At 42.6% G+C, this 26,432-nt stretch overlaps 4 protein-coding genes and 1 long non-coding RNA gene across 9 annotated transcripts in view; 3 read left to right on the forward strand and 2 right to left on the reverse strand.

Moving 5' to 3' along the window:
• Positions 1-101: 101 nt before the first annotated feature.
• Positions 102-3,958, forward strand: pkdc (protein kinase-like domain containing). The gene is made up of 3 exons (XM_088388426.1): positions 102-2,196; positions 2,793-3,176; positions 3,278-3,958. The coding sequence occupies exons 2-3, from the start codon at positions 2,809-2,811 to the stop codon at positions 3,867-3,869; spliced, it is 960 nt and encodes a 319-aa protein (XP_088244552.1). The 5' UTR covers positions 102-2,196; positions 2,793-2,808; the 3' UTR covers positions 3,870-3,958.
• Positions 137-2,259, reverse strand: acad9 (acyl-CoA dehydrogenase family, member 9). The gene has a single exon (XM_088388422.1). It carries the CDS (start codon positions 2,137-2,139, stop codon positions 253-255), a length of 1,887 nt encoding a protein of 628 aa, XP_088244548.1. The 5' UTR covers positions 2,140-2,259; the 3' UTR covers positions 137-252.
• A 245-nt stretch (positions 3,959-4,203) lies between the features above and the next one.
• LOC148391683 (homocysteine-responsive endoplasmic reticulum-resident ubiquitin-like domain member 2 protein) lies at positions 4,204-6,366 on the forward strand. Of its 4 annotated transcripts, none has more exons than XM_088388427.1 (6): positions 4,204-4,351; positions 4,811-5,015; positions 5,078-5,185; positions 5,247-5,606; positions 5,680-5,821; positions 6,025-6,366. In XM_088388427.1, exons 2-6 carry the CDS (start codon positions 4,948-4,950, stop codon positions 6,181-6,183), a joined length of 837 nt encoding a protein of 278 aa, XP_088244553.1. In that variant the 5' UTR covers positions 4,204-4,351; positions 4,811-4,947; the 3' UTR covers positions 6,184-6,366. The 4 variants fall into 4 exon arrangements, with proteins under 4 accessions (XP_088244553.1, XP_088244555.1, XP_088244554.1 ...); XM_088388429.1 differs by having other exon boundaries at positions 5,265-5,606; XM_088388428.1 differs by having other exon boundaries at positions 5,081-5,185.
• Positions 6,367-6,387: 21 nt separating this feature from the next.
• Positions 6,388-26,432, forward strand: part of LOC148391684 (uncharacterized) — a 28,008-nt gene continuing 7,963 nt past the window's right edge. Inside the window, exons 1-7 of the long non-coding RNA XR_015861133.1 lie at positions 6,388-6,493; positions 11,079-11,162; positions 11,257-13,799; positions 15,168-15,247; positions 15,347-15,476; positions 26,050-26,118; positions 26,255-26,388. This is a non-coding gene — a long non-coding RNA (uncharacterized LOC148391684). The remainder of the gene's footprint in view (positions 6,494-11,078; positions 11,163-11,256; positions 13,800-15,167; positions 15,248-15,346; positions 15,477-26,049; positions 26,119-26,254; positions 26,389-26,432) is intronic.
• Positions 8,496-15,268, reverse strand: tbx20 (T-box transcription factor 20). 2 transcript variants are annotated; one of them, XM_088388423.1, is made up of 8 exons: positions 14,947-15,268; positions 13,506-13,791; positions 12,721-12,885; positions 11,772-11,880; positions 11,291-11,449; positions 11,091-11,167; positions 10,016-10,131; positions 8,496-9,920 (listed from the first exon to the last, which is right to left on the reverse strand). In XM_088388423.1, the coding sequence occupies exons 1-8, from the start codon at positions 15,074-15,076 to the stop codon at positions 9,595-9,597; spliced, it is 1,368 nt and encodes a 455-aa protein (XP_088244549.1). In that variant the 5' UTR covers positions 15,077-15,268; the 3' UTR covers positions 8,496-9,594. The 2 variants fall into 2 exon arrangements, with proteins under 2 accessions (XP_088244549.1, XP_088244550.1); XM_088388424.1 differs by having other exon boundaries at positions 8,499-9,920; positions 10,016-10,128.

Here is a 26,432-nt window from a genome sequence, read left to right on the forward strand (position 1 = left end):
TTGCCGTAGATTAAGTTGTCCAGGCGACTTGAGCGGACCTCAAGTTTCCATATTTTTTCCACCAGAAAAGTTGTCCGTAAGTATCCAACATGTTTGTATGATCTCGCCGTACAATTATTTAATCACAATACCAGAGTTCATAGTTAAGCACTTTTATTTTATTGGTGATGCAAAGCTTTTCTGTGACAGGCACTTTTCTACCAAAACCAAGAAGTATTAGTATCATGATGAGTATTAGTATCATGAGAGAACTCAATATGTCCTCTCAAGAGGATGAGAGCAGATATACGCTCTATTCTCCAACACGTCCTTGGCGATCTTCTTCAAGTTGGCGTCATTGTTCTCGGGAGAGTTCTTTTGCAACTGGGTCATCAAATAATTATTCTTGAAGTAAGCCTCAGCGCAGAAGGTGTTTGTAAGCAACACCTCGTGGTCATGATTCCGAAGACCCTGGCTGATGGAACGGCTACTTCTGGACAGGACGGCTGTCATGGCGTAGAGGTTGATAAGCACATCTGCTACTTTTTTCAAAATGAGCTGTTCATCCACGATTGTCTTTCCGTATCTGTACAACAGGCTCTCCACTGTTGATCCGAAAAGATAAACATTTTCTTCAAACTTCTGCGCACTTTCAGCTAAACTGGGATGAATCACTCCGTTCTTCCCCGCAAGCACCCCTGCTGGTACGCTTCCATACGAGCTCCTCAATTTTTTCCCAATCATCCCCAAAGCCAGACCGATATTTCCTTTCTTCATCTCCTTTATTTTTCCCGTGAGGATTTTACCGGCGTATTGCATACCGGTAAGAGCGATGTACATTCTCAGAATTTCATTGGTACCTTCGAAAATGGGAAGGATACGACAGTCCCTGAGGTAACGCTCGTACGGGTAGTTTTTTGTGTATCCTAGACCGCCGAGAACCTGAAGAGCTTCGCTGACGCAAATCCAGCCTCCCTCTGAGCTGAACACCTTGACCACAGCGGCTTCCAAAGAACAATCAGGTAGCCCAGGTCTGTCCATCATTCCTGATGTCAGGTAGGCCATGCTCTCCATCACGAAGACATTTAAGGCCATGATTGCAAACTTCTCCTGTATCATACCAAATTCACTTAAACGTTTGTTAAACTGCTTCCGTGTTGCGGCATATTCCGACGTCAATTCAATCATTTTTTTAATCATTCCAGCTGAAGAACTTCCCATGCTGAATCTTCCCGAGTTGAGTATATTCATGGCGATCTTGAATCCGTCCCCTAATTCTCCAATCACATTTTCCAGCGGTACTGGAACATTGTCAAATGACACTTCGCAAGTATTGGAGCCCCTGATACCAAGTTTGTCTTCAGGTTTTCCGCTCGTAATGCCTCCAAAAGCTCTCTCGACAATAAATGCAGAAATCTTGTCTTTCTTAGTGCCATCTACAAGCACCTCAGTCCGTGCGAACACAGTCATGATGTCAGCCATTCCGCCGTTTGAAATCCAAATCTTGGATCCATTGAGAAGGTAATTTTTGCCATCATCTGACAATGTTGCCCGTGTCTGAATGGAAGCTGCATCGCTTCCACTTCCAGGCTCAGTCAAACAAAAAGCTGCAATGTGTTCCCCTGATGCTAATTTAGGCAGATATTTATTCTTCTGCGCATCATTCCCCGCGATAAGTATACCCTTCAATCCAATTGCTTGATGGGCAGCGAGTGTGACTGCAATAGAGGCATCCAATGATGTAATTTCTGCAAGTCGTGCATACATAGTATTGGACAATCCAAGACCTCCATATTGCTCAGGAATCTGGAGTCCAAACAGTCCAAGCTCTTTCAAGCCATTCAACGTTTCCGGGGGAATTCTGGCTTCTCGGTCAATCTTTGCAGAATCAACTTCCTCATTGAAGAATTTTTCTACAGGATCCACAAGCTGATTAATCTCCTCCAATTCTTCTAGTCCAATTTCTGGAAAGGGAAATACTTCCGCCTGATTGACTTGGCCGAGGAACAAGTCTTTGGCATAGGCGAGGTTTCTTGTGTAAGTTTTAATTGACCTTTGCGGTGGGAAAGAGCAGACGTATTTCGGCTTTATACTGCGCAGAAGCTGCTTTCGGATGTGAAAACAGTTGGAGAGGACGAGCATTCTACTGATGGTCATCATTTTGGTGAGCGGACAGAAGCGCTGAAAACTGCTAACGGCGATGGCTGCAAAAACAAGGTCAGTGGTTAGCGCATACGTTCGTGGTGCCGTCTCATTTCTTTTAACGCTCCATATGCGTACTCCTCGCTAGTCTGTTAGCACTTCCTACGAGAAACGTAAGGGCACGTCTGGAAATAATTTTTCACGCACTTCGGTATAGTGCTCATGACGGAGTGTCAGGCCCTACGCTGCCGTCCGCCGTGACGTGTACACCTACTAGGACGCACGAAGTATTTAAGATTACAGGATACAAGTGTACATCCAATGCAGAACTGGGACAGTGCCGTAACGTCATCGACGTGCGCCACGGTGTTGGACACGTCATCAAACATGGCGGCACCGGTTGTTGTTTTGGCCGTTTCCTGCCTAAAATTATATTATAATTTCAATAAAGTAGTAGTAAAGTAAAAACTCGGCCTTGCCATTTGATTCCACTTTTTTGCGGCTACTGCACGGTGTATAGCGCATGCGCAGATTATGACAACCACACTAAAACAAGGGTCGTGCGAGTTTTTGGACAGGACGCCAAAGTCCATAACGCAGACTTTCATTTTATCGGGGAGGGAAATACGTCGAATAACTTCCGCTTTTGTTTTAATTCCTTGTTCTGATAGTCAACAGTGACTGGAAATGAAGCCTGCGCTCCAGGACACGGTTCTGCAGGCATGCGGCGCTGCCTCGCTGCGTGTCGGCGCCAAGATCCAGACGCTGTGGAGCGGCTACGGCGAGATCGTCCGCTTGCATCTGGAGGGCTGCGAGCGGCCATCAGTGGTCGTTAAGCACGTTAAGTTCCCTCCCAACGGGGGGGAACAAGCCACCGCCGCCCATCGCTCCCATATGAGGAAGGTGAGGTCTTACGAGGTGGAGACCCACTGGTACCAGAACTACGCCACCAATTCCAAGTGCAGGATACCCGCCTGTTTCACCGTTTGTTCCCATGAAGACGAGATTTCCATTGTACTGGAAGACCTGGATGTGGCTGGTTATGACCAAAGAAGGTAGAAGTTTAATCACTTGTATTTTCCTCCCACAAATGTGCAGTATTATATCACCACATGCAGTATTTTTCTGCAAAAAACACCTTTTGTTGTCCTCACAGAACCAACGTAAACGATCATGAGATGAGGGCATGTCTCAGCTGGTTAGCCCACTTCCACGCTCACTTCCTGGGCGTAGCTCCGCAGGGCCTGTGGCCAGTGGGCACCTACTGGCACCTGGAGACACGCCCGGATGAGCTTGAGGCCATGGATGATGCCAGGCTGAAGGCAGCGGCTGGCGCGGTGGATGAGGTGCTGAACAGCTGCCGCTTCCTTACCATCGTGCATGGCGATGCCAAGCTGGCCAACTTCTGCTTCTCCTCCGACGGACGGGATGTGGCGGCCGTGGACTTCCAGTATGTGGGCGGCGGCTGTGGGATGAAAGATGTGGCTTACTTTCTGGGCAGCTGTCTTAAAGAAAGGGAGTGTGAGAAGGTGCCGGGCCTCCTGGATCATTACTTTTCTGAGTTAAAGTGTGCGTTGAGCAGCACCCAACTGGACTTTGTGGCACTGGAGAAAGAGTGGAGGGAGATGTTTGCCTTCGCATGGACCGATTTCCAACGCTTCTTGCTGGGGTGGATGCCGGGACATTGGAAGATCGACCGCCTCGACAAGAAGCTGATCGAAGAGGTCCTGAGCAAGCTCAAGCTTTGAATACAACAAAAGCTTCGGCTTGATCTTTTTTTTTTTTATTGATACATGTCGCACGAAAAGATGATACAAAATAAAAATGTCAGTGCATGGCTGCAATGTCGTATTAAAAAAAAGTCTGACATTTTCGCACATTTTCTCAAATAAGGCTTTAAATTTCCTTCTATCCATTTTTTAGAGGTAAAGATTTTGACAATTGTCAAACAATTGTAGTAATAAATAGCACATAACTATTATTCTTTCAATTGCTTCCAGATATATTCACCAAAGGATTCTCTTTCCGCTTTAAAAAGAAAGGCTTCCTAAAAAAAGGGTATATAAAAAAACACTATTTTGATGTTTTGTACAAATGTCGCGTTGATATGACGTCACAGGGACGCAGATTTGTGACGACATATTTACTTCCGCAATGGCATCATCGATATCAAGCAGTGAGTAAACAACATAGAAGACGGTGGCACTTCTCTACAGAAGCATTTAAACAGGTAAATAAGGAGGTCCTGTACCACGTAAAGTTTCCTTTATTATTTAAATCATGCTCTCAAAGCCCCCTTTGTAAGAAAGAAAGCGGGGGCGAGCTCTTTTGCTAGCCAACTGCTAAAGGGAGCTAGCTGTGATGTCAGCCGAGCTAATCATTTCTGAACGATATGGATGTCAATATTTGTCCGTCAGGTTATCGCCACACAGTTACACACGTACGACACTTAAAATAGTTAAAAAAAAAAAAAAAACCTTTGTGACGCCATAAAGTCAACGGTATATGGACAATATCTAGAACATCTATTTAATAATAGGCGGTGTCAATATTTGTCTCCACATCAGTGTTTGGTCAGGAAATTAATCAAAGTCTTTAGTCATTGTACCACTAAATTCAAATCCTTACATTGTCCAATGAGTGCATATGAATGGTTTCAAAGTCTACTTCTCACTTGATATCTCAAAAGGCAGAATAAAGCAGCACCACCAACAAATCATGCAGAAGGGCAAGCATCTCCCAGTGAGGTGTTAAAGGAAGCTTCCTCCTCAGGTGGTCGTCGAATCCCTCCTCCTCCGACCTTTGTTGGCTCTTCGATAATGAGTCATGGATCTCCGGCGTCGAGGTGACACCGTCAGTTCGAACCCTGAGAACCTGGCTGGCGTCTCCCAATCGTAAGAGACTCCATATTTGATTCTTCACAAGCGTGCTGCTTTTTTCTGACGGTAATCATTAGCAGGTCTCATGGAGGAGCTCGATTGCCTTCGCAAGGTGGCCAGATGTTGGCACCCATGCAGATGCTTTGGTGGCAGCAGATGTACGCACGACATTACTACATGCAGTAGTGAGTATAAAATGTCTCACTCTGAGATTTGTGTGACCCCTGCTGGCCAATCTTCAAACAGTGGTCTTTCTCTTTGCAGTCAGGCAGCGGTGGCGGCATCTCAGCCTCCCAGCTTCGCCACTGCACAGCTGCCGCCTCCTCAGCCCAATGAAGCCGCGCAGCCCCCGCTGGCGCCCGTCCCGGCCGCCGACCCCCTGCCGGAGAACCTGCCGCTGCCTCCCGCGGCTGACGCCAACATCCAGATGAACGTACAAGGCGCGGGCGGCGGCGGGGGCATGCTAAACGAGGACCAGCTCAACGGGGACTGGCTCGACTGGCCTTTCGCGCTCTTCCGTGTCTGCATCCTGCTCAGCTTCGTCTACTTCAACTGCTCCTTCGGTCGCTTCATGGTGGTGGTGGGAGCTATGATGCTCGTCTACCTGTGAGTCACTAGTGGATTTGTCTTTTGTAAATGTTGCCCGAAGCACAAGTTAGATGTTACTTTTTGCTTTTAGGCACCAGGTGGGCTGGTTTCCCTTCAGGACAGTGGAACAGCGGCAGCAAAACCAGCAGCAGCAAGACCCACCAAACCTTCAGGATCCCGACCAAGCCCAAGCTCGGGAGGAAGCTGAGATGCAACAAGGCCTGCACGAATTGGTATGTTTTGATTTTCCATATCAACAGTTTCAAGCTGTCAATCAATTTTACAATACGTTTTAATTCAATCGTAAATTTGCGCTTTCTGTACTTTCAAGTTAGAGAAGCTAAAACTCTTGAGAATTACAAAATGGCCACGCAGAAGCGGAAAGGGCAAATACCACGCGACCTGAGGGTTAAACAGGGTGTGTGTGCGTCTTCAGGAGCGGGTGATGGACGACGGCACGGAGGAAGCCCAGCAAGAGGAGCCCGGCTTGCTCACCGTGGCGTGGTCCTTTGTCAGAATCTTCTTCACCTCACTTATTCCCGAGGGGTGGCCCCAAAGACCACCTGCCTTACCCCCCGTGCGCCATCCTCGTTAGTCCTTAACCGACCTCAACTAGCCTGTAAACTAGTTAAACATTTCATAAGGCCTTAAGCACTATTTGAAAATTGATCACTCAAGCTGTGAATGGATTCCCTAAACCCATCTGTTTTAGTTTCTTTTATTGTAAGTCATGGCTTTATGTATTCTTTTTGAGGAATAAAAAGCTGTGTATAGATGATTTTCCTTCTTCTTGTAAGTCCTTTGCTGTCCTGCAGGTGGCAGCATTTGCTCATGTTAAAGGCAGAGCGCGCAGGAAGGACCTCAGCGCATCAACAGTCACAGAAGAGCAAATCAGAGATTGGCCAGTGAGTATTGATATTTGTATTTCAGTAATCGTATAAAATAGCAAAACAATTGATGCAAACTTTGTATAATTGTGAATGTATCTTAATTAGAAAACATGTCTCATTCTGAAGTGCGGTAAAGTTAACAGGCTGTGTCCATGCTTTATTAAAAAATCAAAAATGTCTTCACTTAACAGCAATGGTCAAATATTCCATAGCAAGGCGACAACGGCTCAGTGGTCGTCGTTCGATCCCCCCCCCAAAAAAAAATCCAGTGTAAACTGCATTGAGGGCCTCAACAGGTGGAAAATTTACAATGCAGTGAGACTCCAGTCCACCAGGCGGCAGTAACGCATATTACATAATGTGTGCCAGCTACCTTAAAAACCAAAATAGTCAAAATGTAAGTGTTTACATATACCAGCAAGAGACTCACAACTTTCCAAGAATAAATACATCCTCAATGTATATACATAAATGTGCAAGTGAGTGAACAGCAGCATTAAATGTCTTAATTGGACATGTTTCAATAAATAGTCTATAAATATAAAAAGCAGCAAGAATAGGCAGCGCCATTAAACGACATGACGCGATGCACTTCGGACGGGTCCTCTGAAAGGTCCTAATGCAATCAGCATAGATTTTCGTGTAGCGGGCTCAATTAATTATGCATGACATGGGCTTGACGGATGTTTGATTGGGTTACGTCCCGTCCCCGCCGCGAGCCGTCGATCCAATCGGGTTAGGATCGTAAGCGCCCCCTCCCGTGCCCTCTGCCTCCCGTCGCTCCTTATCTGAGTCGAGCTTTCTTTTAAGAGTGTTTGGACGCTTGTAGGACGTTTCATCATCCTAATAACTTGTTGTTATGCAGCCTGTTTCCCTCCTATCAAATCTTGTCTTTAGAGGACATACTCACTTCATTACACACAACTCGTGTGTGTTTATGTGCGTGTGGCAGTTTGGACGAGGCACACACACAAATAGGATCTAGTCTACTGATTGCAAAAGGTGGCTAATTGCTCCAATAGACTTACTGAACACTATATTAAATAATCATTTTAAGAAATTGGTAATATTGGTCATCTTTATTTTTTTGTATTGTTGTGTTTGCACTTTGACTAGTATAGCAAATAAATTCATAAATTCCGACCGGGAGCAAATTAAATGCGAAAGCGGTGTGCATGTTTGCGAAAATCAGTTTATAAATGGAAATATTGCAAAGCTTTTTACGCTAAATGTGTTAGGCTGACGTTCAGTTTAAATTCCACGTCCACTTCCTGTCTAGTTCACGTTTCATCACAAAAACCTCACTCGTCCTTGAAGCACTTTGGTGGCGTCTTGGCTTTCCAAAGCACTTTGCCGCTAAATGCCCGCAGACACGCCATCCATCACCCGGCCTGCTCTTAACCTATTAGCATATTGTTAGCAAGATGGCCGCCGCATGCCTGTGCTCCGGGGCTGACCTGTTAGCTCGTCACGCAGCGTCCGCTAAAAGCCAGAGTAGAGGAAAATGAGCCAAAATGCTAAATTGATGGCAAAAGTGCAGATCATTTTCTGTACCTAAAGTAAAAGAATCTGAAATGTCTTTCAGTACAAAGTTAAAAAAGTACAAACTGAAAAGTTTAAAATCATTAAAAAAAAAACTTGCAGTATTTGTCTTAGTCAGCATATTTTTTTAACAATAATTTGCACTTTATAGTTTGGCTGGTCCTGCGACTTAAAGTACTTAATGTGTTTATTTTATGTATCTCTATTGGCTTCTAATTTCATATTGCTATTTTTATTTTCCTGTGCAGATTAGATTTTTTCATTTCCCCACTTTAATTATTTTAATATAATTTATTTTCCCCGTGTAGCTGCACTAAACGACCTATATTGATGTTTTTTTTGTGTGTATGCACTCATACCAATCCGCCACCAGAGTGCGCTGTCGGAATAAATCTCATCCTACGATTGCAATGGTTCATAATATAGATTATAATCCTATAAGATTAATAATGACATTTTATACATTTATTGGGTTTATTTCATGCGTTTTTTAAATATAAAGAAAAAAATGAGTCAGCAATTTGGGTGGTGATATATATTTCTCAAGTTTGACAAATAACTTTTTTTCAAGGTGATACATTAGACATTTTCAGACAACAAAATAAATATATTGCACTTAAAAAAACAGTCAACAAAACGCAAGATTGTTTGGTGCTCAGATGACAACAAAGAAACGAGTGTCATTTGTACATTTTACATTCATGGAAACCAAATAAATATGCATTTTTTTTTTTTTTTTAAATGTACACATTCAACCTCGGCATTACCGCGTGTTTAAGATATAAGAAAAAATGTGAATTGAAGGAAGACGTCCTTGAAACCGGAGTTCGGAAAAATAATTTAATAAATTTGGAGTTTTTAAAAAACGTCAACTAACGTGTTACAAAGTTTTTTAGCATAATTGAATATTTGGATGCCACTACTTGCAGTGAATTGTAAAAATGTGCACACCCCAGCTCAAATACCACATTTTTGTTTTAAAAAAAAATCACAAAATCAGTCATTTGAATTGGAGTGTGTTGACTTTTTCTATCCACTCTTCTCTAAATCAAATAATGACATGAGAAGCATTGAGGACAATTTCCAGGAAGACTGAAACATTTCTTTGTATCCCTTTCAACTAAAAAAACAAATAACGGCCAGTCAGCTTATGTAGTCAGGTAGTTTACTTTTGCTGTTTTAAACGTTGAACTCAACAAAGTGAATCAATGATTTTTTTTTTTTTCTTTTTCTTACAATGTTTGAATCCAGCATGCGTGCTAGCGTTTATTTTATCTCTCTAGTGAGCCAGTGTAGCGCTTCCACCCAGTCCTAATTTCTCACATACTATAGGTTGACTTTTGACTGTACACGTGTTTGGAATCCCATCTCGTTCCCATCCAAGGTCGCTGGTAGCCTCTCTCGTCGTCTCAACGAGGATGCAAACCAATCAGGTCGCTTTTGACAACATGGCTGACTCCACGTTCTGGTCCTTGAGCTCCAAGATGTCTCTTTCTTCCTGCTTCTTCGTCCTTTCGTTACAGTGAGCTATTTACATGAGAGTGAGGCGGTCCGAGGTTTGGGGAGGGGCGGAGTCATACGAAGGGCGTCATGACAGCGGAAGAGTGGCGCAGGCCCTGGATGGCGGCGTAGGGCCCCTGCTGGAAGTAGTGGTGATAGCGCGGCATGTGAAAGGTTGGGAAGGACGGTCCGCCGGCCTGCAAGGCGCCCGGTGTCAGGGGCATGCCCAGACGCCCGTAGGGGGGCAGCGAGCCTTGCATGGGGTGCGGCAGGGAGGTGGCTCCGCCCGTCCCCATGGCTGACAGTGACGGAGGGGGCTGGAAGCCCGAGAAGGCCGCCGACGTGCCGCCGCTCACCCAGGAGCTCAGCGACAGGTTGTCCGAGGCCGTGAACGCCGAGCCTGTTTAGAAATGACGTTCATGTTGGCAAAATTAATATTTTCGTGGTGACATTTTTTTGCTTGCCGCGTCAACAACGGTAATAATAATTCGTCACCTCTGGCGTGGGGCGGGTGTCCGTCGTCAGGCAAATGGTCGTCGTCCCCGGCGTATGTTCTGATGGGCGAGCGGGCGTACGAATGCTTGTGGATCAGATTCTCCACACTTTCCCTGCAGCAGAAGTCCAAGAGCAATAGCCCAAAATAAATCTCCTTGTTTTACAACTCGGATCACCATATGTGTGTATATTAGGGTGATTGACAGTTTGATTTTATATACAAACAGTATTCAATCATACTTCACAATGATTGTGCTCCATTACGCATTTCTTTTAATATCTATCTTTTATTGACTTCCTTGTTGTGACATCATCCATACCATAATCAAATCTAACATTTTGTTTGCAATAGTTTTTTGTCATGCATGTGTGTGTGTCCCCACTACACTCCCCAAGTGCATTAGCTCATTTGAGTCTTGTCAAGCTGCACTTGTCAAGCTCAGTGACACAAATTGTTAGTGTGTTCAGCGTATGTGCTGGTCTGCATGATGCCATCCATGTGTCCGCATTACCCCCGCCCGCCCCCCTTTCCCTCCAATCAGGTTAGTAAAGTGCAATATGTGTCAGCAGACCAGTACAAATGTGTGTGTTTTTGTCAGGTTGACCCTATGGCAAAATCCCACAATGCTTTATGGGACGAGGGGAGGGGAGGGGGTGGGCGGGACCTGCTGGCTTCAATCACTCAAAGTCGTCCAATTGGATTAAAGTGTGTTTGAGTGCAGCCGCATGGCGACTGTTGGCTAATCGCATTTTCCCTCTGCAGCGCCCCAAAGATCAATTGATCAGCTCCAATTCGCAGCCCCTCAAATACACTCTGACACCACCTCCGAGTGTGTGTGTGCAAATAATAGTGGATATCAAAAGTCTACACACCCCTGATGTACAACACATCAAAATTTGGTTGTGTTTCTTAATGAATCAATTTCATTCAAACTTGTGTTGAATAGGAGTCAGAAGTGCCGACTTGGCAAAATTAAAGTGCCCATAATTGATATTTTTGAGCGATAAAATCCTTTTGACGCAGCTCAGCAAAGTAAATGACCACACAAAATGACTTTCCCAGAAATCCCTGTACCTCTCCATGTCCGTTAGCCGCGACGAATCCCGAAATCCTTTGGCGAAGGGGTTGCTGTCAATCTTCAGCTTGGTGATCTGACAAACACACATGTGCACGCACGTTTGTATATAATACAGACTCATTTGAAAAATCTTGAACATAACCAAGACTTTGTTTTACACAGAGATCCTGCAAAAGAACATAAGATGCACATTTACCAGCTGGTTCTGGTACGCGGTGACTGCGGTGAAGACGGTTTCCACAAAGACGAACGTGCGGAACTCCTCCGACTTGAAGTTGAGCAACGAGGCCGTGTGCTCCTTCTTCTTGATGATGTGAACCCGAGGTTGGTACTTGTGCATGGAGTTTAGGATGATCTGCAAGAACAGATAACTACAGTGAGTATTTTGGTCATTTTTTAAGTGTGGAAAATAATAGAGAAAAAAATCAAATTCATGTGTTTCTAAATCAAGATGTAGCTCCAATTTTTGTCAGAGAATTTTCAAAAATGTAGTGTACTATATTATTTGGAATATCTGATTAATCTATGACTAAACCCTGTTTATGTTGCGTTTAATATTTTATCATAATTGTATGTTGTATGACATCTAACAGTACAGTGACACTGCGTCATAAATATCAAAGTTCACAGTTTGAATTAATGATTATACAAATATTGAAACCAAAATACAAACTGACGTGTCCGTGCTGGTCGAGCTCGTTGTTGGTGAGTTTGACTTTCTCAAAAGAAACCATTTGCTTCATCAGCTGCTCGCCGCTGAACGGAGAATCGGGATGTACGTACAACCTGTGAACGCAACACCACAACACAGGCGTCACATGCTCGCCGCTGATTGACCGAGAGCGAGCGAACCGAGGCGGAAAGCAGCCAATCAGCGCTCGGGTTTGACAAGCAATTATTGTTGGGGTTTTGGACATTTTTATTTTTTTTTTCAACATCGAAAGTAAATAAAATAAAAATTTAAACATGTTTTAATCCTCTTAAAAATACCTCGAATTACCGCAATGCAAAATAGATGCAACAACAATCAATTATGATTTGGGTGCGTAATGATTTATGCTACTCCGCCAGTACAAATAGTTCCGCATATCCGTTAGCGCGTCAATAGTTAAACCAAAAGAATAAATGAAAAAAAAATGAAGATTGTTTCATTTGCACGGAGCGCTCAGGAAGATTGGACTACTTCATTATATGTCACGCTATCACGTCATTTGGTAAGTAATCCACGATGATGAAACATCAATCAAAGTAGTCCAGAAATATTAAATGAAGCCAATTAACGCCATGACTGTTCAGTGGCTAGCTCCGTTAGCATGTTGGGCGAACTAGTGTTTTGTTTGTTTACACACTTTTTGTCTCATTAACCTCATTTGACGACCACTGGTGCTTTAAATGACATTTTATTCCAAGTATAATATGCAAGTAACGCTAACTATAAACTGTTGATATCTGCTAAATGACAGCTAGTCCCGTGCACCTGTTGTCCAATCGAATGGCTTGATTGGAAAAAATTTGCATAATGCCATTAAGGGAATTTATTTTGCAGAAAAGGAAAACACACACGCAAAAAGTCGAGGGTTATACCTCATATGTATTTTTCATATGTTATATTTAGGGTTCTGTTACCTGGCAGGAAGAGGAGGGTCAGCCTTGCCGGCCACCAACCACGAGGATCTGTGGTAAGCGTATCTGTAGCGCTTGTTGTCCACCGGGACGATGTCCATCAACACGATGTACTTGCACTCCTGCTCCACACCCGAAAAAGACACACGGATGGTCGGGAACATCCGCCTCGAACACACACACAACACCACATTAAATGGGGGCATGGATAAAATGAAAAGTAAAATCACTAGAAAAGTCCACCATCTGTATTTTGCAAGTAACAGTCTAGTCAAAACGAAAATTATTTTATAAATGATGTAATGTTATAGTTAATCATTTATTATTGAAATTTATTATTGAAATGTCTATCATGTTGCTGTTTTTTAAATTGTAAATCATAAATTATAACCAAAATTACGCTTTTAATGCCTAGCAACGTCTAAAAATACCAACTCTTAAAAAAAGACTACTGACTTTCACATAAAATTGTTTGTTAGCAATAAAATTTACTCTAAAAAATGTTTTAACTGGAAAAACACTGACTTAAGCCATTAAAACGTGTTAAACATTTTATTATTCTTGTAAAACACGTTTTGATGCGTTATCATATAATAAGCACTTGTTACTATCATCATTATGATTATTAAGACTTATAATACAATAATAATAATATCAAAAATGTGTTTCAAATGAACGAAATACGTATTACACCTATAGCAAGAAAGGAGCCAAGCAAATTTAAATATTCTCCCATTTATAATATTTGGCAGGAAAAAAAAAACAAGCAAAACAAAATATGTGTTCACCTTCCCGACTTGGTAATGATCATCTCAGTGCCCAGCTCGTGGAACTTGTCCCAGAGTTCTTTGGTCTCGAGGCTGCATGAGATGTTGGCCATCTCCTCGCTGCACGGGAGCGACGGGCTGGTGGGGATGAGGGGCTCCGTGCACGCCCCCGCGCCTGACAGCGGCGCGCTCCCGACCAGCTCTCCTGCCAGCGGTTGCAGGATGTCCAGTGACGACGAAGATGAAGATGAAGAGGAGCGCTCCGAGAGGGGCGTCTGACTGCACGATGACTTCTCCACGAACTGCTCTGCGAAGGCAAGCGTGCAATTTGAATGAATTAATAATCGTTTGGTAAAGACAAATTCACCACAAGTTGCGCTCAAATCATCGCGAGATTTATGTTTTTCCCTCGGGTGATAAAATTGTTATAATAGTAAATATAAGGACTTTTTTTTTTTTAGTTTAGTTTTTTTTTCAAATTAAATGTTGTATTGCGTCACAACGTTTTTTTAAATTGTAACATTTGGTATGCATGAAGGGAATATGAGGAAAACAAATATCCATTTATTGGATTATTTTATTAATTTTATAAAAAAATTTGAAGTGTGTAGTTTTAAATTCAAAAAACGTGTTGAACAATATATTTTTTAAACCTGAAAATAATTAGATATATAGAAAAAATCAGTCACATTAATTATCTATATATGATTACAATTGCAATACAGACAACATTAGCACATAGCACATTCCAATAAGTAATTCAATAGAACGAAATATATGAACACATGTACATGAATGCATGTTATCATTAAAATGTAAATTTTCTAACTCGATACAAAGCTAAATAAACCAAAACAGTGACATACACTGTTGCAATTCAGTAGAGCCCTATTAGCACAATATAAAATCTAAAATGAAAAAAAAATACAAAGGCACAACATCCGTGAATATGAATTTTCTTTAAATATGTTTTTCTTATCGAATATAGCAGAAACAAGTAGTCATTAAATGCATTCTTATTTACTAACTCACTACAATACCAAAAACAAAACAAAGGTACACACACTAGCAAAATGTAGATATAGATGTCAATAAATATTATGTCTTAAAACTACATTTTTATTTTTTATATAAACTACTCGCAACTTATCTCATATTACACATGTTGTCAATGGGAGCATTTATATACAAAACCTAAATAAAATACACAAATTAGCCCTAAAACTCACGTATTTATTAACGCAATAGAAAACCATTTGAATTAAATAATTTTAATCATATGAGTCATGAAAATATTTTATATGAGTATTTATCATTATTAAAACTTCAAATGAACAAAAGCCCACTGTATAAATGTCACTATTTTTTTCCATACTTTTATTTTCTTCCACTCTGATTCATGCAAACTTCAAAAAAGTTAATCCAAAATCAAAACAGTTTTATCACTTTTGGCTGCACGTACCGAGCGGCTTGATGGTGCTGTCCCCGCCGTCCTTGTCCTTGCTCGGCTTGCCGCTGGACATGAGCGCGGCGATGGAGAAGGCGTTGGCCCGGGAGGACAGCTGCGGCTTCGGGGAGCTGCTGTACTCCATGTCGCTCCGCAAAAAAAAGAAAAGGAAAAACTCCGTACAAACTCGATAATGAGACAGTAATAAATCCCTTTGCTTGATGTGTTTTATAAAGGCCAATGTGATCGCATGATGGAGGAGAAAAAGAAGAAGACGAAGGAGGAGGAGCAGGAGCAGGACATCCAGAACTCTCAGGTGACTTCCAGACCGGTCCGAAGGTGCTTTACAGATTTTTGTGGAAAGCTCAGAGCCAACTTCAGCCTTTTTTTTCCCGTCACTCCAATCATTTTGCAGAGGCTCATACGTCACGCTGTCCCGCCTCGGTGGCCAATCAGTGGAGATCATGTGGGCGGGGCCTAAGAAGACGTCATGGTCAACAGGAGCTGCAAGAGGAAGTCATCTGCTATCTTCTACTTCTTCTGAGGTATCAAAACACATTAGTTTGTTTTTGGAATCACTAAAGCTTCCTGGCTTTGGAGGGGGGAAATGTTTAAAAAAAAAAAAAAGAAAAGAAAAGAACTCCCCTCCTCTCAATCAAAACAGACAAAATTGTATTGCTTGAAATACCCCAAACCAAAAGAAACCTGTTATTGAAAAGCAACAAGCATAAAAGCAGCAGAGATCAATTAAAAACACAAACTTTTAGGACTTTAATTATAAACAAAAACAAACTGCGAAAATATCCAGATATCAAAAACAACAACCATAAAAACAAAACATAAGTTTGATTTCTTAAAGGGGAAGTCAAGTCAAACATTTTCTTTACATTCATATGTAGCCAGTCTAGAACTCCTAAAAGTGATAGCGCCACCTTAGTGGAAGCTCGTTGTACTGCGCTTTCTCGCCTTTTTATGCAGTTTATGTAGTATTTTATTGTTTTCTCACATAGTAAACTCGCAACAAAATGGGCTTCGCACATCTTCCTTTATCAACCTGTCTGTTTTCCATCTCGCACAAATTTGCAATTTGTTTCGCTGCTTCTTTGCTTTGGCAAGTTCCGCTGTAGACATCAGCGCCTTCGTGGAGACGCCATGTTGTTGCCTGCTGGATCGTGAAACAGATAAGAAAAATGTCATTTCATATCTTGAAGCTAGAGATGAACACCTTTGCCACCTTTTCCTACACAAGGCATACTTTTCATTTGTTATGCCAAAATGATGAGCAAGTGTGCTATTTATAGCATTTCTCGTAAGTGTCGCGTCCTCTAAAGTGAGGCAAATGTGTCCTCCGTGTGACTCCATGTGTTGCTTTGAGAACGATGTGCGAAGGTCTTAAAGCCTTTAGCAGACTCCAGAATGCAAATGTGCCTGTGCAGATATTTAATAAGAGACCCGCGCTGACAAAGTGGATTAGCGTGCGTTGGCGTCTGCAGTGGATAATGTGCTAAAAGCTTTCCCTTGCGCCGCTCGCTGGATATTATTCACACTTTGAGGGGCCGCCGGGGCCTTGAAGGGGCAACGCGGCTCCAAGCCAAACAGTCAAGTCACTCACACAAACTGCAAGACTCTCAAAATGACACTTTTCAAATCATATTTACGGGGGAAATGATGTGTACATTGCAAATTGAAGTTGTACAATTTTAGAAAAATCCGTCTTTAAATGTTAGAGGATTAACTCTAAACATTAGTAATTAGTATTTTAGCACTTGTCGTTAAGTTTGGATGATTTCAAGCACTACTTGTGAAGCTAGCAACAAATAGAAAACGTTAACATTGTTCCAAACATGTTTTATGCTAATGAGTTAAATTTCAAGCAGCAACAAATAGAAAACGTTAGCATTAGTTTATGCTAATCACATTATGGCTTTGCCACTTTAATATCTGTAAATAGCAAAAAAGTGATTATTTTCATAAAATATATATTTATAGCACGACTTTTTGTATAAAAAAGAAAGTAAAAGACAATCAAAAATATAATTAGCTTTTTGTAATATTTCAATAAGAGTTCTGATTTTATCCTTCCACCCAAACTAGGACTAGCCTCGTTTTAGCATTTGCTGTATTAATGTATTCATTTAGCATTTTAGCCTTTTAGCTACACCGACTGTAAACAGACTTGAGCGTGGCCCGCTCCGGTATACGGGTGACAGCCTTTGAGTTATAAACAGAATGTTGTGTGCGGTAATGGGGATTTACATTGACAAAACAGGGGCATGTACATACATTACACGTCTTCCTGTAGGCAAATAGTCGGCGTAATCTGCTGAAAAAGTGGCCACGCGGGGCCAAAAAGGTCAACTCGCGACAACAGCCATTTCATTATGGGCCGGGCTCAAACGTCCCGCCGGGCAATTCAATCACGGGGCGATTATTTTTCCACCAAATTCCACTCTGAGGGGAATTGGCCGTCGCGGGCGGGCGACCTAGCGGCACGGAGGCCATTTATCCGGCGGGATAATGGCGGGGATGCTTTCATTGTCATATCCCTGAGTGCAACGCAGATCTTGTTATGTGCCACTCACCCATCACACGCTTTTCATTCTTCAGCCTTTCTAAAGGATTTATGGCTAAAGTAGAAAACACTACATTAAAAATACTGTCACCTGCTCAATTGTTACTTTGTTTTTGGGATGTGACACTTTAGCCGAACGTGAAACAAAAAATGATTTATTTTTAGTCTGAATCAAAACGTTTGACATACTGTAGTTTACTAAACACTAGCTTAATGCTAACACATAAAACAGAATGCCATTGATAGCATCAATTTTGTTTGACATTCTGTAGTTTACTAAACGCTAGCTTAATGCTAACACATAAAACAGAACGCCATTGATAAGCTAACAAAACTAGCATCCATTTTGCGGCGTTAAAAACTTTTAAGCAACGTATATTTCAACACAATGTGAAAGTACTCGTAGTCATCTATTCTTTATCCTCAGCAAAAATCTTTGCTAAAATGCTAACATTGCCGCTTTGCTGCTTAGAAACGAATGGATTATTTTCATTTCCTTTCATTCCGGCGAAAATAAATTCCAATTAGATGAGTGAGCAACACATTTGTCTTCCCAGTCCATTCTCATCCACCCGCTGTGAAAGCGCACACATACACACACTGTCTGGTTCATATGACTAATTAGCGCAGCGTCACACTGCGCTGCTGCTTTTGCTGCTTTTGATGTTAATTGCTGCGTCAGTCAGTCGGGTTAAGTTCAAATGCAGGACCAACCCCCTCTCCCTTCTGAGCCCCCACCAATTGTAACCTCCACCATAATCCACTTGTGCACCCAAACACGACACTTTAGTTCACTTCAGTTCAACTGTGCGTGTTATTTTTGGTAACAAGTGGCAGTTGGCGCAGGACTCAAAACTTGTAAAGTCTTCCATTCTCTTCAATCAGATTGACTTTTAATTTTTTACATTTTTTTGTCATGCAATATAATGACATTTTCTTCAAAATACACCCTCAAAAAATTGCGCAAGATTCATTTTTTTAAAAATAAAATCGGAGGTGTTCCTGTAGGGGGCGTCGTAACTGAGATCCTAAAACAAGTGTCGTCGGTTAAAAAGAAATGTTCGACTCTTGTGAAAAATGGAGGACACATGGTCGTCTTCTCTTGAGAGTATTTGAGCGCGACAGACACGCCAGAAGCTAATAACAAGCTGACAGCCTTTTTGCAGCATAGCCATGACATTTTAGCGACAGCAGCCTGGTGCTAAAAGCTAAGCGGAGACGCGCCTCCTCCTGGGCTACATGTCTTCAACAAGCCAATCTGTAATTGTGTAGTGATTCCACCCCGCTGAGCAGACACCATGCTAAATATGTACACGGTGTTACACCATCCACTTTGCCCGCTCATACCTGACCCGCAAAAGAAAACAAATGTTTTTTAACCATATGTCCAACAAGTTGGGAAAGTCGTAACGGTGCTAATGCTATAATTTGGCGGTCTGGCGTCTTGCGTTTGTTTTAGCTCTCCAAGTTGAGGGATTAGCACGACGGCTAAACTAACAGCGAGCTAGCTGGAGCAGGGCCAAGCGGCCCCGAGGTAAAAAAAAAAAAAGCTCCATTGTTGGAAGTGTTGTTATTGCTCCTAATAATCTGCACTTAGCGCTTAGCGTCCGTCTGAGGTGAAAGTGGAAGGAGAGGATTACGGCCTTTGGAATAGAGCGCGTCTCAACCCTCGTAGGGAGAAACAGTCGAAACGAAAGTATGCATTCAAACTTGACTCAAAAAAGCCAAATTTGAATAATAACTCTTTGGATGTTTTCAGAGTCATCTGTTTTCAGAAGACAATTTATAAATCAAGTTAATATGATTTATAATCTCCGCAAAAACGACAGGAAGCAAAATGTAGCATGTTAGCTTTGAGGCTACTTGTCAGTGGTGTTGCTAGCTCGATGTCAAGTGAAAGTGCTGAGGGGGGGAAGTTAGGGCTTAGTCCGAGGGGGCCTCTTCCTCGTGCCTCCAGTCGAGCGGAAAATCTCAGCAAATTAGTTACCGCGACGACGGCTGGTCGGGGAGCTTTCATCCAGCGCAGCGGCACAAGTGCCCCCCCTTCACCCCCCTAACCCCGCTAACAACATCTTCACCCCCCTTTGACTCTCCCCGGCCGCCATCCGAGCGTCCATTACCCTACCGTTAAACGCCTATCCAGCATTAGCACCCTGAAGAGGTGTCACATAAACACCCGGCACCTGCTAAGAACTTTTTTACGCCCCCCCCTTCCCAGCCTCTCCCATGCCAATTTTTTCAGGCACATCTGGGTAAAACCTGACCACCCTAAAATCATATTTACAGAATTGAGAGATTATAGTTAACTTTATTGTTATGTTTCTGGCAGGAGGCTAATGGAATGCAGCTAGCATATATAAACAAAAGCTCCCGTCACATGACCGAGTCAGTTTGCAATTTTTGGATTTACCAAACTATGATGAAAGACTCCGCTTGACTTTGATTTGAACGATGTGATTGTTGGTTGAGCCATTTTGTGTCATCTACGTGCAATTACGAGCTTCTTTTAGGGGAATGTCAACCTTGTGCTATGTTGTCATGCTAATCAGTAGCTTAGACGCTAGGATGCTATTTCACAGTTGCAGGTCAGATGCATCATTGACGAATGGAGGGACAAAATGGACACCATTTTTATTTGTGTCGGGAGTTGGGATGTGTGACATTGTGGATGTGTTATATCACAACGTGTGCGTGTGTAAGTGTGACAAGTCCATTCAGAGGTGCGAGCGTGGATGTTCCATATCTTTGGATTTTAGCAGCTCACTCGTTTCCCTTGGGATTCGCAAACAAACTGTGCATGTACAATACATTTACTGTACTTGACGAACCCAAAGGAGGTTTTCATCTTTTAGCAGTCAGAAGTTTTCTTACTTTACACGCATGATATTATCCTAAGTTACAATTTAATGTTGAGTCATCTCATAATTGTTACATAACGCTTTAAAAAATCCAAACTTTTGGGGGGGATATGATGTGAATAGTAGAAATTATTATACAATATCGTGAAGCATAAAATATTTTTTGCTAGATGCTAGCTGGAGAATCTTTATCGTCGCGCAATGCTAAATGCTTAACAGGAAAACAGGAAGAAGAAACGAAATTAGAGCAACAACAGATTGTTTTACAGAATCAGCGCTTGATCTCAGTCGTCCACGAGGTATTATTAACTTTTGTGAGAAGCTAGCATGGAACTGTTGTCGCACGACGCCATTGAGCTTATTTTAGCGTCCAGCACAGCTCTTGAGCTCAATCAGTCAACAAGACGTCTCGAAAGCTCCTTCTGATAAAAGAGCAGACACTTGTTGTGGTGTGTGGCTAATTTGAGACGCTGACTAATTGCAGCTCAGTAATGGGCCGCGCGGACACCGTTAGCGTCTGGGAGATAAGTCTATCTAGGAACTGATGCTAAGCACACATAAACACACATTTACGACACACGGAAAGCTAATCCATTGTATATGAAGATTAGTGAGGGTAAATAAAGACAGATTGACTGTATATAAAGAATGTATATAAAGATGGACAGCTCAAAACAAAATAATTTATAAAAAGATGGCTAGAGCGTATACATACTAAGATTAGATGCCGAGGTACATTAGCATCTTTTGCTAGCCGCTATTTTTTTGTTTACAACTTTGAGGAATTTTTTGTGTACAAAATAGTTTGTTTTTCTTTTTTTTAATGTATGTATTTAAGTCTCTTGACCATTTGTCAAGAAATTCACTGCTATGTTAGCTTCTTAAGCTAGCCGATAGAGTTCCATGTGAGGATTGTGTTTTGTGACGACATTGCTATTCGGGCAAAACACATTTGAACAAACTGTCTTGAGAACTTCCCCATGGTGGCTAGCTCAGTTGCGATCCGATTATGGCTCTGCTTGTCTTATCAGGTGCCGTGAGTGGCACGTAACGCTAACAGTGACGGCCCGCTGTTCCCAGGGAGGCGGGGATGTGTGTGTTGTGTGTTGTCTGGGATGGTATCAAGGCTGTTCCATATTTGTTCATATTTAGTGTCTCAAGATGACACCAAGGAGATATGATGACGACAATGTGGACATTTTTGAAAGGGTTTCACGAAAAATTTGTAACACATTCCAAAACATAGGTGGACGAAAGCCCTATTTTTGATATATTACAGTTTCCTTATCAAAATGGATGAAGGAAAGCCACACTTTAGTCCACTCAGGTTTCTATAATAAGAATAAAATAAGAGCATGTTCAAGAGGCTAAAAAAGGGTCATAAATATTTGGATTAATGCAAACCAAAGCAGACAGGGACGGTTCAAACAACCAGGAAATGCGGCAAGTGATCGTAAATGGTGGACATGGCGTGTTGTTAACGTATTTACCCATCAGGCTCTGCTTCCTGCTGCTTTAACTTCTTTATGTATTTTTTTTTTCGCCTTTAAAAGCTTTTCTGCGCGATAAGAGCTCCTGCCTGTGGGATAGATGCGTTGTCACGGCAACCAGGAGCTCAAACACATAGGCACACAAAAACATTGTTATTTCCACTGTAGTTTTTTTTTTAGAAATATTCTACACATTAAGTCTCCATATTAAGTCTTAAACTTTTAAAATTGAGGCTTTGACACTAATCAACAACTACTCAATTTTGTTTTATCAAATAATCTTTTCTATTTTAATTATTTATTTGGTGTTCCAAATAAGTCTTTGTGATTGATTATTTGTGATTTAAAAAGGGCAATAATAATAATAATAATAATGATGATAACAAGCCTATATTAATTTAATTTTCTTGAAAAATAATGCATTTTGCTTATGGGCATTAATTAAATACAATTTTTCTGTTTAAGATGAGCGTCCTAATGATATTTCCTATTTAATCAACCCAGCCATTGAGATATCCTGACTGTGATTGGCTGCAGGACAGGAAGTGAGGGAAGGTGAAAACAGGCTTATGATCTTCTTCCACACGTCAGAGGATGTCTTTCCCCCTTCTTTTTCCTCCTTCTCCTCGTCCTGGTGCTCAGGAGGAGCCAGCCAATAAAGATAAGCTTGACAGAGGAGTCATCCAATAAAAGATAAGCGTCCGAGTGGGCCGGCCAATAACAGATAAGATGTGGCTAGGTGGTTAGGGGCGTGGGTTCGTCTGTGACTTCCTGGCTGGCCTCGGTCGGTCGGTCGGTCGGGCTGATACGCTGCTGATACGCTCGGCATCTTGCGGGCATCCGCAGGGACGACGAACATTCTCACCAGTTCCTTTAGTTATATCTAATATTATATTGTTGGCAGATTTTTTATTAATTGGCCACGAACATGATTGACCTTTAAAAAAGCCGCTGTCATCATCTTGCAGAATTGACAAAATGAATTTTGCACAAACAAAAAAAGCGTTTCTTTTGTGTATCGTTTACACCATGCTAGCCCGGGGCGTCTTTCCACGACTTGTAGTGTTGAGGCCTGCTGAAAAGCCAACAGAGAGCAGGCAATGAGCTAGGTGACGCCTCGTGCACACACAAAAACACACACACAGTCACACACACATGAGCTGGAGGCAAAAAGCACACAACAAAGCCACGGCGGCTCCGACCAATCAGCACTCAGCCGCCAGTCGACAGGCCGCTCTTTTGTCCATCATTCAAGCGCAGACGAGAGCACAAACGAGTGTGTGTGTGTGTGTGTGTGTGTGTGTGTGTGTGTGTGTGTGTGTTGTGAGCGGGGCGAGATAAAAGCCCTCCCTCTTGCCCGCTGTAATCCAATTAGAGGCCTGCAAATTTGATTGGCGCCCCGAGAGTGTGCCTTCAGCTGTCCATCATTAGCGACTGCAGTGTGGCTTTTGGGAGTGTGCATGTGTGTGTGCGCGTGTGTGTGTGTGTGTGTGTCCGTGTGACAAGGAGCAGGACTCTTTCTTTATCTCGGCTGCCTCAAAGACGACAACTCCGTCTTCATGTGTCTGACGTGTATGTCTGTATGTGGGCTTGCGTGTGTCAGAGTGGGAGTGTTAGTTTGTGATGTGTGTGTAAGTAGATGTGTGTCTGTCTGGTTGTGCATTTGAGAGAGACAGAGTGTGTGAGAGTGCACGTGAGTGTGTGTGTTTTATTTTTGTGTTATTTGTATTTCCATATGTTGGTTTTGTTTGCATATTCAAGTGTTGTGTTATCTTTCTGTGTGTGTGTTTTTGTCAGTATTTTAATGTGGGTTAATGTGTATTTATTTTATTTGGATGTGTGTTTTTTTTTTATTTTTTATAGTTCTTTATCTATTGATGGTTTCATTCACGTCATTGCATTCATGTTGATTTTATTTAGATGTGTGTGAAATTAATTATTATGAATTTGTGTTTGTAATGATACTGTATGTTCACGTGTGTGTTTTTTTTCTAAATTGTTTGTGTTGATCTTCCAAGTGTGTGTAGACGCGGCGTCTGGTCTCCGCTGACACGTTCCAGATGTTGGCGAGCTAAGAGCGCCTCGCTTAGCCTCGCCGCCGCTGAAACAAAACTCGGGACAAGTTAATCCGGCAGAGCTCGCCTTTATCAGCGTAAACTCAGCCAGCATCCTTCTCTTTCTACACCCCTCCCCTCTTCACCACCCATGACTCATATCCTCCCCCCCTCCCTCCCCCAAAATCTCCAAGCCCCTCCATCCTGTGATGGATGGCCTACTTTGCGAGCACTTGTTGGTTGGGAGCGGATTCGAAACGTCTCCATTGCTCAAAGTGTCCTCGTGCACTTGTTGCAGGCCTTTCACTCACTTCATGCTTTGTCAGTGATTGTCCACGGCAGCCTTTTTACTTTCCAATTTTGCGGGCAGGCCGAAAGACAGAAGCACAATCGTAACATCGCTGAAACCGATTAATAAGACAACAATCCCAGAAGCAAAAATATGCAATATTGCCATGTTAGTTTTCTGGGCTAAAAATAATTTATTAATCATTTGTTAAAAATATCTTGTAGTATATACAGTGGATATAAAAAGTCTACACACCCTTGTCCAAATTCCAGATCAGCTGTCCCATACATTTTTCCAAAATTCCTCCATGCTCCTTTTATTACGTCTGCTAGCTTAATGCTAACATTTAATGTGAAACACCATAGACGGGCTATTGTAAATTAGCGTGATAGTTGTAAACATTTCAACAACTTCATTCCCGGTTTTGCTTGTTTTCAGGTTGCCATGAGTGATTTAAGACTTTTATTGAGCCCGAGTTGAAATGAGGATTTATAAGCCGTCGTGCTCGTCGGCCATCTTGGCTTTCATCTGACATCTTTGAGCTTCCCGGATGCGGAAAAACGCGGCGTTAACAGACGAGCCGCTTTTGTGGAGAACTTCAAAGTGGTTCTTGTGTGTGTTTTGCTAATTGTCCCAGCACGGAGGTGGCGTGTTGGCGAGGCCTCCGGGCATCCCCGTGGATCACAAGAGGAGCTAAGAGAGGGGGAGCTTTGGGAGGATTTCAGGAGATTGGCGAGCCACTTTGCCTCTCCAGCGTCTCGCCGGTCCTTCATTCACATTGTTGTGAAAGAAGCTTTCATTTTTACTACGAGAATCCCAAGAAATATTGCGCCGCTCGCTGGTACTGTTTACACGCTCTTAAGCCCGGCTGTATTTATGACTCCACGCACACACCTACGCCGCTCCCGTATTTCACACACTATTTCTCCACACCAGTGCTTAGCGCACTGGAGAAACAAAACAGATCCGATTGTCAGCACGCTCTTTAATCCTCAGGCATCCCAGCACGACTGGGACGGCGAGGGGGCGAGGCCTCGTGACGCCATTACCTCACAGTTGCCGCTAATCCTGCTCTTCTCCTTTCATATTCCGTCAAAATAACCTGAGGGTTATGAATTACACTCTACTTTTTCTGGAACATTAAGTAAATTAGAAGAGACGCTTCTATTGGCCGCAGAGACTGTGTTCACACCCACAACGGCGCAAACCACCGCTTTCTAAGTGCACGTCTGCCAAAAGAGAGACATTACCATAGATTAGAAAATTCGATGAATTACTAATTTAACTAAAATGACACTAAGGTTTGGAGTTTAACTAAAAAAAAATGGAAAATACCACAAAAATTTTAAATGTCAGAGTATCTCGCAAAAGCTCAAGTTCAGTCGAGGGTCCGAGCGCTGGGTGGTCTCAGGAAGCCGGCGCCCCTCTGGTTGTCTCGTAAAAGGCGACACGGGCAAACAAGGGCCCGTGACAAATGGCGTGCCACTTCCCAATGCGTGAATGAGTGAAAGTGCCAAAGAGCGAAAGGAGGAAGCCGTGAACAGCGGCAGGACATTTTGAATGGCGTGCTTTTTTAGACAGGAAGTCCAAGTTGTGGCCAAAATGGCCGTTCATGATGGAGGGGCTTTTGTCCTCCACAAAGCCTGCTTGCATCCATCTTGGATCCATTATTATTATTGTCAATTTACCATAACATTGAAAAGTTTCACGCCTGAAACTAAACAGCGAGTCGGCCATTTTGTTAAAGCTTTTTTAATCAGGAATTTTGCTTTAAGAGAGTTTCCTTTAAAGGTCCACCGAGTCTGACTTGAATATCTCCAGGTTCCTAAACTTGTGTGTGTGTGTGTGTCAACAGGATATGCAGAAACGCCAGGAATGCTAACAGACGGCCGGCCTGCGCTGTGCCGGCTCCGACTCTTATCAGGTAGGCCCCAAGTCGCAATCAACTAGCCAACCCACCGCAGGCCTTCCTATGCAGAGACAATAATAATAACCTCCTCTTCTAAGAATGTATGATTAAAAAAAAAAAAAAAAATGACACAAATGCATGCCTCACATAGCTGCGGCTCAAACACGGCGGCCGGGTGCCTTTTGATGACATCATCAGCCCCTCGGCACGACGCATCCCCCCGAGTTTGTGTTTATGGAGCCGAGTTGGAGATTAGAAGCGACTGGAGCGTTTCCATTGCTCACTGTAAGCACACACACAGACACACACACTTCATTTTTTTTTTTTCA

This window comes from Syngnathus floridae, chromosome 10 (genome assembly GCF_059516105.1).
Source record: "Syngnathus floridae isolate MCC-2025c chromosome 10, RoL_Sflo_1.0, whole genome shotgun sequence".
NCBI lineage: Eukaryota > Metazoa > Chordata > Actinopteri > Syngnathiformes > Syngnathidae > Syngnathus > Syngnathus floridae.